This window comes from Vulpes lagopus, chromosome 18 (genome assembly GCF_018345385.1).
Source record: "Vulpes lagopus strain Blue_001 chromosome 18, ASM1834538v1, whole genome shotgun sequence".
NCBI classification, from domain to species: domain Eukaryota; kingdom Metazoa; phylum Chordata; class Mammalia; order Carnivora; family Canidae; genus Vulpes; species Vulpes lagopus.
In genome coordinates this window covers 14,874,843-14,886,912 of record NC_054841.1, presented here as the reverse complement: position 1 = coordinate 14,886,912, position 12,070 = coordinate 14,874,843, and the positions used below count along the sequence as shown (strand labels likewise).

The 12,070-nt window shown below is 42.7% G+C and overlaps 1 protein-coding gene across 1 annotated transcript; it reads left to right on the top strand.

Annotated features, from left to right (window-relative positions):
- Nucleotides 1-360: 360 nt before the first annotated feature.
- Nucleotides 361-8,182, top strand: LOC121478154 (alcohol dehydrogenase class-3-like). Its single transcript, XM_041733040.1, has 2 exons — nucleotides 361-1,418; nucleotides 7,837-8,182. The coding sequence occupies exons 1-2, from the start codon at nucleotides 370-372 to the stop codon at nucleotides 7,913-7,915; spliced, it is 1,128 nt and encodes a 375-aa protein (XP_041588974.1). The 5' UTR covers nucleotides 361-369; the 3' UTR covers nucleotides 7,916-8,182.
- Nucleotides 8,183-12,070: the final 3,888 nt, after the last annotated feature.

Below are 12,070 nucleotides of genomic sequence, written 5' to 3'. Positions count from 1 at the left end.
ATTTCAGGTTGTACCACAAAGCTGTGGTCATCAAGACAGTTCGGTACTGGCACAAAAACAGACACATAGATCAATGGAACAGAATAGAGAATCCAGAAGTGGACCCTCAACTTTATGGTCAACTAATATTCAATAAAGGAGGAAAGGCTATCCACTGGAAAAAAGACAGTCTCTTCAATAAATGGTGCTGGGAAAATTGGACATCCACATCCAGAGGAATGAAACTAGACCACTCTCTTTCACCATACACAAAGATAAACTCAAAATGGATGAAAGATCTAAATGTGAGACAAAATTCCATCAAAATCCTAGAGGAGGCCGTGCGGCCCACCCCAGATGTCCGCCCCTCACTGACCCGGAGCAGAGGACATGGTGAACCAGGTTATCAAGTGCAAGGCTGCAGTTGCCTGGGAGGCAGGAAAGCCTCTCTCTATAGAAGAGGTAGAGGTGGCACCCCCAAAGGCTCATGAAGTTCGAATTAAGATTATTGCCACTGCAGTTTGCCACACCGATGCCTACACCCTGAGTGGGGCTGATCCTGAAGGAAGTTTTCCAGTGATCCTGGGACATGAAGGTGCTGGAATTGTGGAAAGTGTTGGCGAAGGAGTTACTAAGCTGAAAGCAGGTGACACTGTCATCCCACTTTACATCCCACAGTGTGGAGAATGCAAATTTTGTCTAAATCCTAAAACAAACCTTTGCCAGAAGATAAGAGTTACACAGGGGAAAGGATTAATGCCAGATGGTACTAGCAGATTTACTTGCAAAGGAAAGACAATTTTACATTATATGGGAACCAGCACGTTTTCTGAATATACAGTTGTGGCTGATATCTCTGTTGCTAAAATTGATCCTTTAGCACCTTTGAATAAAGTCTGCCTTCTCGGTTGTGGCATTTCAACTGGTTATGGTGCTGCTCTGAACACTGCCAAGGTGGAGCCTGGCTCTACTTGTGCCGTCTTTGGCCTAGGAGGAGTTGGATTGGCGACTATCATGGGCTGTAAGGTGGCTGGTGCATCCCGGATCATTGGTGTGGACATCAATAAAGATAAATTCTCAAGGGCCAAGGAGTTTGGATCCTCTGAATGTATTAACCCCCAGGACTTCAGTAAGCCCATCCAGGAAGTGCTCATTGAAATGACTGACGGGGGAGTGGACTATTCCTTTGAGTGTATTGGTAACGTGAAAGTCATGAGAGCTGCGCTAGAGGCCTGCCACAAAGGCTGGGGTGTCAGCGTCATAGTTGGAGTAGCTGGTTCAGGTGAAGAAATCGCCACTCGTCCATTTCAGCTGGTAACAGGGCGCGTATGGAAAGGCACTGCCTTTGGAGGATGGAAGAGTGTGGAAAGTGTCCCAAAGTTGGTATCTGAATATATGTCCAGAAAGATAAAAGTTGATGAATTTGTGACTCACAGTCTGTCTTTTTTTTTTCTTTTTTTTTTTTTTTTTTTGCTCTTTGACTTTTTTTTCTTTTTTTTTTTTTTAATTAATTTTTATTGGTGTTCAATTTACCAACATACAGAAAAACACCCAGTGCTCATCCCGTCAAGTGTCCACCTCAGTGCCCGTCACCCATTCCCCTCCAACACCCGCCCTCCTCCCCCCTTTGAATGAACCACCCCTAGTTCATTTCCCCGAGTTAGGAGTCTTTATGTTCTGTCTCCCTTCCTGATATTCCCACACATTTCTACTCCCTTCCTTTATATTCCCTTCCACTATTATTTATATTCCCCAAATGAATGAGAACATACACTGCTTGTCCTTCTCCGATTGACTTATTTCAATCAGCATAATACCCTTCAGTTCCATCCACGTTGAAGCAAATGGTGGGTATTTGTCGTTTCTAATTGCTGAGTAATATTCCATTGTATACATAAACCACATCTTCTTTCTCCATTCATCTTTCGATGGACACCGAGGCTCCTTCCACAGTTTGGCTATTGTGGCCATTGCTGATAGAAACATCGGGGAGCAGGTGTCCCGACATTTCATTGCATCTGAATCTTTGGGGTAAATCCCCAACAGTGCAATTGCTGGGTCGTAGGGCAGGTCTATTTTTAACTCTTTGAGGAACCTCCACACAGTTTTCCAGAGTGGCTGCACCAGTTCACATTCCCACCAACAGTGTAAGAGGGTTCCCTTTTCTCCGCATCCTCTCCAACATTTATTGTTTCCTGCCTTGTTAATTTTCCCCATTCTCACTGGTGTGAGGTGGTATCTCATTGTGGTTTTGATTTGTATTTCCCTGATGGCAAGTGATGCAGAGCATTTTCTCATGTGCATGTTGGCCATATCCATGTCTTCCTCTGTGAGATTTCTCTTCATGTCTTTTGCCCATTTCATGATTGGATTGTTTGTTTCTTTGGTGTTGAGTTTAATAAGTTCTTTATAGATTTTGGAAACTAGCCCTTTATCTGATATGTCGTTTGCAAATATCTTCTCCCATTCTGTAGGTTGTCTTTTAGTTTTGTTGACTGTATCCTTTGCTGTGCAAAAGCTTCTTATCTTGATGAAGTCCCAATAGTTCATTTTTGCTTTTGTTTCTTTTGCCTTTGTGGATGTATCTTGCAAGAAGTTACTGTGGCCGAGTTCAAAAAGGGTGTTGCCTGTGTTCTCCTCTAGGATTTTGATGGACTTTTGTCTCACATTTAGATCTCTCATCCATTTTGAGTTTATCTTTGTGTATGGTGAAAGAGAGTGGTCCAGTTTCATTCTTCTGCATGTGGATGTCCAATTTTCCCAGCACCATTTATTGAAGAGACTGTCTTTCTTCCAATGGATAGTCTTTCCTCCTTTATCGAATATTAGATGACCATACATTTCAGGGTCCACTTCTGGGTTCTCTATTCTGTTCCATTGATCTATGTGTCTGTTTTTGTGTCAGTACCGCACTGTCTTGATGACCACAGCTTTGTAGTACAACCTGAAATCTGGCATTGTGATGCCCCCAGCTATGGTTTTCTTTTTTAAAATTCCCCTGGCTATTCAGGGTCTTTTCTGATTCCACACAAATCTTAAAATAATTTGTTCTAACTCTCTGAAGAAAGTCCATAGTATTTTGATAGGGATTGCATTAAACGTGTAAATTGCCCTGGGTAACATTGACATTTTCACAATATTAATTCTGCCAATCCATGAGCATGGAATATTTTTCCATCTCTTTGTGTCTTCCTCAATTTCTTTCAGAAGTGTTCTATAGTTTTTAGGGTATAGATCTTTTACCTCTTTGGTTAGGTTTATTCCTAGGTATCTTATGCTTTTGGGTGCAATTGTAAATGGGATTGACTCCTTAATTTCTCTTTCTTCAGTCTCATTGTTAGTGTATAGAAATGCCATTGATTTCTGGGCATTGATTTTGTATCCTGCCACGCTACCAAATTGCTGTATGAGTTCTAGCAATCTTGGGGTGGAGGCTTTTGGGTTTTCTATGTAGAGTATCATGTCATCGGCGAAGAGGGAGAGTTTGACTTCTTCTTTGCCAATTTGAATGCCTTTAATGTCTTTTTGTTGTCTGATTGCTGAGGCGAGGACTTCCAGAACTATGTTGAACAGCAGTGGTGAGAGTGGACATCCCTGTCTTGTTCCTGATCTTAGGGGAAAGGCTCCCAGTGCTTCCCCATTGAGAATGATATTTGCTGTGGGCTTTTCGTAAATGGCTTTTAAGATGTCGAGGAAAGTTCCCTCTATCCCAACACTCTGAAGTGTTTTGATCAGGAATGGATGCTGTATTTTGTCAAATGCTTTCTCTGCATCCAATGAGAGGATCATATGGTTCTTGGTTTTTCTCTTGCTGATATGATGAATCACATTGATTGTTTTACGAGTGTTGAACCAGCCTTGTGTTCCGGGGATAAATCCTACTTGGTCATGGTGAATAATTTTCTTAATGTGTTGTTGGATCCTATTGGCTAGTATCTTGTTGAGAATTTTTGCATCCATGTTCATCAGGGATATTGGTCTGTAATTCTCCTTTTTGGTGGGGTCTTTGTCTGGTTTCGGAATTAAGGTGATGCTGGCCTCATAGAACGAATTTGGAAGTACTCCATCTCTTTCTATCTTTCCAAACAGCTTTAGTAGAATAGGTGTGATTTCTTCTTTAAACGTTTGATAGAATTCCCCTGGGAAGCCAGATGGCCCTGGACTCCTGTGTCTCGGGAGGTTTTTGATGACTGCTTCAATTTCCTCCCTGGTTATTGGCCTGTTCAGGTTTTCTATTTCTTCCTGCTCCAGTTTTGGTAGTTTGTGGCTTTCCAGGAATGCGTCCATTTCTTCTAGATTTCCTAATTTATTGGCGTACAGCTGTTCATAGTATGTTTTTAAAATCGTTTGTATTTCCTTGGTGTTGGTAGTGATCTCTCCTTTCTCATTCATGATTTTATTAATTTGAGTCTTCTCTCTCTTCTTTTTAATAAGGTTGGCTAATGGTTTATCTATCTTATTAATTCTTTCAAAGAACCAACTCCTGGTTCTGTTGATCAGTTCCACAGTTCTTTTGGTCTCGATATCATTTAGTTCTGCTCGAATTTTAATTAACTGTCTTCTTTTGCTGGGGGTGGGGTCCATTTGTTGCTTTTTCTCTAGTTCCTTTATGTGTAAGGTGAGCTTTTGAATTTGAGTTCTTTCCAGTTTTTGAATGGATGCTTGTATTGCGATGTATTTCCCCCTCAGGACTGCTTTTGCTGCATCCCAAAGATTTTGAACGGTTGTATCTTCATTCTCATTAGTTTCCATGAATCTTCTCAATTCTTCCTTAATTTCCTGGTTGACCTTTTCATCTTTTAGCAGGATGATTAACCTTAACCTCCATGTGTTTGTGGTCCTTCCAAACTTCTTGTTGTGATTAAGTTCTAATTTCAAGGCATTATGGTCTGAGAATATACAGGGGACTATCCCGATCTTTTGGTATCAGTTCAGACCCGATTTGTGACCCAGTATGTGGTCTATTCTGGAGAAAGTTCCATGTGCACTGGAGAAGAATGTGTATTCAGTTGAGTTTGGATGTAAAGTTCTGTAGATATCTGTGAAATCCATCTGGTCCTGTGTATCATTTAAAGCTCTCGTTTCTTTGGATATGTTGTGCTTAGAAGACCTATCTAGTATAGAAAGAGCTAGATTGAAGTCACCAAGTATAAGTGTATTATTATCAAAGTATTTCTTCAGTTTGGTTATTAATTGGTTTAAATATTTGGCAGCTCCCACATTCGGGGCATACATATTGAGGATTGTTAAGTCCTCTTGTTGGATAGATCCTTTGAGTATGAGATAGTGTCCCTCTTCATCTCTCACTATAGTCTTCAGGGTAAATTTTAATTTATCTGATATAAGGATGGCTACCCCTGCTTTCTTTTGAGGACCATTTGAATGGTAAATGGTTCTCCAACCTTTTATTTTCAGGTTGTAGGTGTCCTTCTGTCTAAAATGAGTCTCTTGTAGACAGCAAATAGATGGGTCCTGCTTTTTTATCCAGTCTGAAACCCTGCGCCTTTTGATGGGGTCATTAAGCCCGTTCACATTCAGAGTTACTATTGATAGATATGAGTTTAGTGTCATCATATCTATTCAGTCCTTCTTTTTGTGGATTGTTCCACTGAACTTCTTCTTAAAGGGGAATTTTAAGAGTCCCCCTTAAAATTTCTTGCAGAGCTGGTTTGGAGGTTACATATTCTTTCAGTTCCTGCCTGTCTTGGAAGCTCTTTATCTCTCCTTCCATTTTGAATGAGAGCCTTGCTGGATAGAGTATTATTGGTTGCATGTTCTTCTCATTTAGGACCCTGAATATATCCTGCCAGCCCTTTCTGGCCTGCCAGGTCTCTGTGGAGAGGTCTGCTGTTACCCTAATATTCCTCCCCATAAAAGTCAGGGACTTTTTTTCTCTTGCTGCTTTAAGGATCTTCTCCTTATCTTTGGAATTTGCAAGCTTCACTATTAAATGTCGAGGTGTTGATCGGGTTTTGTTGATTTTAGGGGGGGATCTCTCTATTTCCTGGATCTGAATGCCTGTTTCCCTTCCCAGATTCGGAAAGTTTTCAGCTAGGATTTGTTTAAATACATATTCTGGCCCTCTGTCCCTTTCGGCGCCCTCGGGAACCCCAATTAAACGTAGGTTTTTCTTCCTCAGGCTGTCATTTATTTCCCTTAATCTATCCTCATGGTCTTTTAATCGTCTGTCTGTTTTTTCCTCAGTTGCCCTCTTTGCCATCAACTTGTCTTCTATGTCACTCACTCGTTCTTCCACCTCGTCAAGCCTCGTAGTTAGGACTTCTAGCTTGGATTGTATCTCATTTAATTGATTTTTAATTTCTGCCTGATTGGATCTAAATTCTGCAGTCATGAAGTCTCTTGAGTCCTTTATGGTTTTTTCTAGAGACACCAGTAGCTGTAAAATAGTGCTTCTGAATTGGCTTTCTGACATTGAATTGTAATCCATATTTTGTAACTCTGTGGGAGAGAGGGCTGTTTCTGATTCTTTTTTTTGAGGTGAGGTTTTCCTTCTGGTCATTTTGCTCAGTGCAGAGTGGCCAAAAACAAGTTGTATTGGGAAAAGGAGAAAAAGAGAGAGAAGGAAAGAAAAGAGAAAAAGAAAAAAGAGAAAGAAGAAAAAAAAGGGGGGGAAGAGAAGAAAAAGAGAAAGAATAAGAAAGGAGAAAAAAAAGGGTGGGGTGGGGTGGGGGAAGCAATCCGAAATCAAGAAGAAAGAAAGAAAAAAAAGCACAAAACAAAACAAAAACAAAAAAAACAAAAACAAAAACAACAAACAAACAAACAAACAAACACGGGGGAGTATCTTCCGATTCTGTATACTTTAAGTCCCTTGACTTCCCCTGGAACTGGTCCGTGTTGCTGGTCTTCTGGGGGAGGGGCCTGCTGTGCTGAGTCTCAGGTGTTAGCACTTGGGGGAGCTGCTCTGCCCCTGCCTGGTGCAGGGCTCCGTGGGGGTTGTTTACCCCGTGAGGCCCCGGGAGGAAGCCACAGTGGCCGGGGCAGCTCTGTGACCCTGGAGTCAGCTCCCGCAGTAGCTCCGGGGCTCTCCGTCTGCAGGGCCTGGGGGCTCCGGGGCGGGGCCGCTGATCTGCTCAGTTCCAGGCAGGAGCGTCCTTGCTGTCCTGGGCCCTCCCGGCCTCTGCCTGTCCCGGGGGAGGCCGGATCCTGGGCTGTGTCCCGGCGCCCTGTGCTCCGGGGCCTGCGCTGTTGGATTCGCGCTCCCGGCGGTGCAGCCCCCTCCGCGGAGCCGCAGACCGAGTCACTCCGAGCTGTTCCCGGAGCCGCGCCGCCCCCTCCGCGGAGCTTCTTCCTCCACCCGAGCTGCCGCCGCTGAGCTGTTCCCGGAGCCCCGCAGCCCCCTCCGCGGAGCCGCCGCCCGAGCCCCTCCGAGCTGCTCCGGGCCCCGCCGAGCGCTGCAGCCCTTAGGGAGCTCGGCGCACTCTCCGGGGCGCAGTTCCTCTGTTACTGTCCCAGGGAGCCCGAGGGCGTCCCCGCCTTTCTGGGGATCCTGCTCCAATTCCCCGGGAGGCCTTTCCGCGGGGAAGGTTGGTGCAGCTCCTGCTCCTCCGGGACGGGGCTCTCCTGTCCTGGGGACACTCGCCCCGGCCTCAGCCCGGCTCCTCGCGGGCCCCTCCCCCTTGGAGGCCTTTCGTTTCTTTATTTCTTTTTTCCCGTCTTCCTACCTTGATAGAAGCGCGAACTCTTCTCACTGCAGCGTTCCAGCTGGTCTCTCTTTAAATCTCAGGCCGAATTCGTAGATTTTCAGGATGATTTGAATGTTTTCTAGGTAATTTGTTGAGGACAAGTGACTTGGAGACCCTACTCCTCCGCCATCTTGCCCCTCCCCCCCCACAGTCTGTCTTTTGACCAAATTAATGAAGCCTTTGACCTGTTGCATGCAGGAAAGAGCATTCGAACTGTTGTAAAGCTTTAAATTCAACAGAGAAAACATGTCCATCCTTGTACTGAAGTCTTGTGGTCCACCTGGAACAGCCAGACAAGTAGGGAGATGCTCTTCTAAGTTCACAGTCTCTTAGACCTTTTCTACTACTACTTTTAGAGTAACCTTCTCTAGGGAATAATATTTTTTGTATAATTCATAAATCTCTAATCAAGGACAAGGCTAATACAGTCATAAATCTGTTTTCTGAACTCTCCTTCACATGAATAATTGCCAACCCATTAAGGAGTATTCTAACATAATAAAGTAATTTCTGTATAAAAAAAAAAATCCTAGAGGAGAACACAGGCAACACCCTTTTTGAACTCGGCCACAGTAACTTCTTGCAAGATACATCCACAAAGGCAAAAGAAACAAAAGCAAAAATGAACTACTGGGATTTCATCAAGATAAGAAGCTTTTGCACAGCAAAGGATACAGTCAACAAAACTAAAAGACAACCTACAGAATGGGAGAAGACATTTGCAAATGACGTATCAGATAAAGGGCTAGTTTCCAAGATCTATAAAGAACTTGTTAAACTCAACACCAAAGAAACAAACAATCCAATCATGAAATGGGCAAAAGACATGAACAGAAATCTCACAGAGGAAGACTAGACATGGCCAACACGCACATGAGAAAATGCTCCGCATCACTTGACATCAGGGAAATACAAATCAAAACCACAATGAGATACCACCTCACACCAGTGAGAATGGGGAAAATTAACAAGGCAGGGAACCACATATGTTGGAGACCATGTGGAGAAAAGGGAACCGTCTTGCACTGTTGGTGGGAAGATGAACTGGTGCAGCCACTCTGGAAAACTGTGTGGAGGTTCCTCAAAGAGTTAAAAATAGACCTGCCCTACATCCCAACAATTGCACTGCTGGGGACTTACTCCAAAGATACAGATGCAATGAAATGCCGGGGCACCTGCACCCGGATGTTTATAGCAGCAATGTCCACAATAGCCAAACTGTGGAAGGAGCCTCAGTGTCCAATGAAAGATGAATGGAGAAAGATGTGGTTTATGTATACAATGGAATATTACTCAGCCATTAGAAATGACAAATACCCACCATTTGCTTCAACGTGGATGGAACTGGAGGGTATTATGCTGAGTGAAATAAGTCAATCGGAGAAGGACAAACATTTTATGGTCTCATTCATTTGGGGAATATAAAAAATAGTGAACAGGAATAAAGGGGAAAGGAGAAAAAAATAAGTGGGAAATATCAGAAAGGGAGATGGAACATGGAAGACTCCTAACTCTGGGAAATGAACTAGGGGTGGTGGAAGGGGAGGTAAGAGGGGGTTGAGGGTGACTGGGTGGTGGGGACTGAGGTGGGCACTTGACGGGATGAGCACTGGGTGTTATGCTATATGTTGAGAAATTGAACACCAGTAAAAAATAAATTTATTTTAAAAAAAGAAACTACCAAAGTGTTTTCCAAAATGGCTGTACCATTTTGCATTTCTACTAGTAACATATGAGAGTTGCACATGCCTCATATCCTTGCTAGCATTTAGAATTGTAATTCTAGCATTAGAATTGTCATTCTAATACATGCATAGTGGTAGAAGTGCAACAACTTTTAAGAGATTAAAGTAATTTGCTTAAATTTCAGGGTCTCTAAGAATCTAAGTCACTTAAAATGATGGTAGGGTTTTTTTTTCCCCCTATTTCCCAACAGTCCATTTGACAATGTTTCACACCCAGAGTGTTACTCAGTTCCTGAGCCTGAGTGGTCAAATTTTCTCCAGAACCCCATCACAGAACCTACCTCTTTGCCCAGCTTCCCCACATGGCTGAGGTTGTTCTTTGCAGTATACGGAGGAGCATTTTCAATCAAAAGATCTCCTGATGGTCAGGAGCTGGGGGAAGAGTGTGAAGTTCCAGGTTACAATTTTTGGAAACTACAGGTAAGGCCCCACTGTAACTCTACTACATCCCATGACGGCCTACTTCTTTCCCCCACTCCCACCACACACCGGGAGCAGAGCCAGCCTCAGACCCTGTTTCCATGACTGAGAGCTCCTCCCTCACATCTTCCTCCTCCCAATGGCATAGCATGTCTCCTGCTTGGCTACTCAACCAAGAATGTGCCTTTAGCCTCAGCCACTGGGCAGACCCTGAGGAGGACAATTAGCTCTGTGGGTCTCTTTCATACACCTTGCCCTATTCCTAGGCAGAGTAAGTAGATGCCTCCTCCAAAGACATAACTCCTATCTAGTAATCTACATTCTGATAATGAAATTCTCTAAGGGTGGTATACAGAGCACTCCATCTCTCCACAGAATAGTGGTTGCCAGGGACTGAGGGATGTGTGCAAAAGAGAAGGTACTTTTCCAAGGGAGCAAGCCTCCAGTTATAACATGCATAAGTTCCAGGGATCCAACATGTATCATAGTGACCACAAGTAATAAAACAATAGTGTACACTTGAAATTTTCTAAGAGAGTAGATCTTAAGTGTTCTCACCAGACATAAAATTAAGAGATGGCTATGTGACGTGATGGATGTGTTAACAAACTTAATTATGGTGATCATTTCATAAAATGTAACTATATCAAAACTTATGATACCCATCTTCAATACATACAATTTTTATGTATCAATTACTTCAGGAGAGCTGGGTGAAATTTTTTAAAAATAAGAAGTTTCCACTGGGTAGTCGGTACTAGATTAACAGTTTTCTGCCAGCACGTTAAAAATATATTACTGCATTCTGAGTAATCCTTGGTGAGTCAAGATATTTCATTCTTTTGCTTTTTACTCAGTTATGTATTTTACTTCTAGGTATTCTACTTGTACTTTTTCAATATCCTGATGATTTTTAAAAGATTTTATTTTTAAGTAATCTCTACACCCAACATGGGACTCCCAACACACAACTGCAAGCTCAAGTCACATGTTCCACCGACTAAGCCAGCCAGGAGCCCCAGTACTCTCGTGATATTTATGTTCTCTTTCACTTTATCTGGGCATTATTACCATCTTTCATTTCCTTTCCTTTCCTAAGCACTTTTATTTTGTGCTCTGTCTATAGTAATTCCAATATCTGAAGTCTCTGTGGATCTCTGCTTCTCTTGACTTTTTTCATCCTTTCTTGTTTTCTTAAACGGGTGGGAATTTTTTTTTCTTGTGAGCTCGTATATTTAATGGAAACTTCTCTTCCATGACACTTTACTTGTAGAATTTCTTGGAATCCTGTGTTTAAGTGAGCAATGTCAAAATCAGATGTTTCACCTAACCACTCAGACTATTTTCAAACTCAAGTCATGACTAGGTTTTTCGGACTTCACCCATGTGCTAATTCCTGCTGCACTGTTATGTGGGAAAACTAGCTTGTAAGTGATGAATTTTTGGAGGAATCTTTTCCCCACTCTATTGAATGGATAAAGGAGATATGGAATGGATATACAATGGATCATTATTCAGCCTCGAAAATTAGGGAAATTACCATACAGGCTACAACACGGATGAACTTGAACACAAGCTAAGTAAAGTAAGCAAGTCACAAAAACCAGATACCATATGATTCCACTTATGTGAGATTTCTAGAGGAGTCCGATTCACAGAGACAAGAGAAGGGTGGTTTCCACAGGCTGGGGGGATAGGGATGGGGAGTTGTTTGAGGGTAGAGAGTTTCACTTTTTTTTTAATAATAAATTTATTTTTTATTGGTGTTCAATTTGCCAACATACAGAATAACACCCAGTGCTCAATCCGTCAAGTGCCCACCACCCAGTCACTGCCACCCCCCGCCCTCCTCCCCTTCCACCACCCCTCGTTCGTTTCCCAGAGTTAGGAGTCTCTCATGTTCTGTCTCCCTTTCTGATATTTCCTACCCATTTCTTCTCCCTTCCCCTCTATTCCCTTTCACTATTACTTATATTCCCCAAATGAATACAATAGTCAAACTGTGGAAGGAGCCTCGGTGTCCAATGAAAGATGAATGGAGAAAGAAGATGTGGTTTATGTATACAATGGAATATTACTCAGCCATTAGAAATGACAAATACCCACCATTTGCTTCGATGTGGATGGAACTGGAGGATATTATGCTGAGTGAAATAAGCCAATCAGAGAGTTTCACTTTAAAGATGAAAGGAGTTCTGGAGATGGATGGTGGTGACAGTT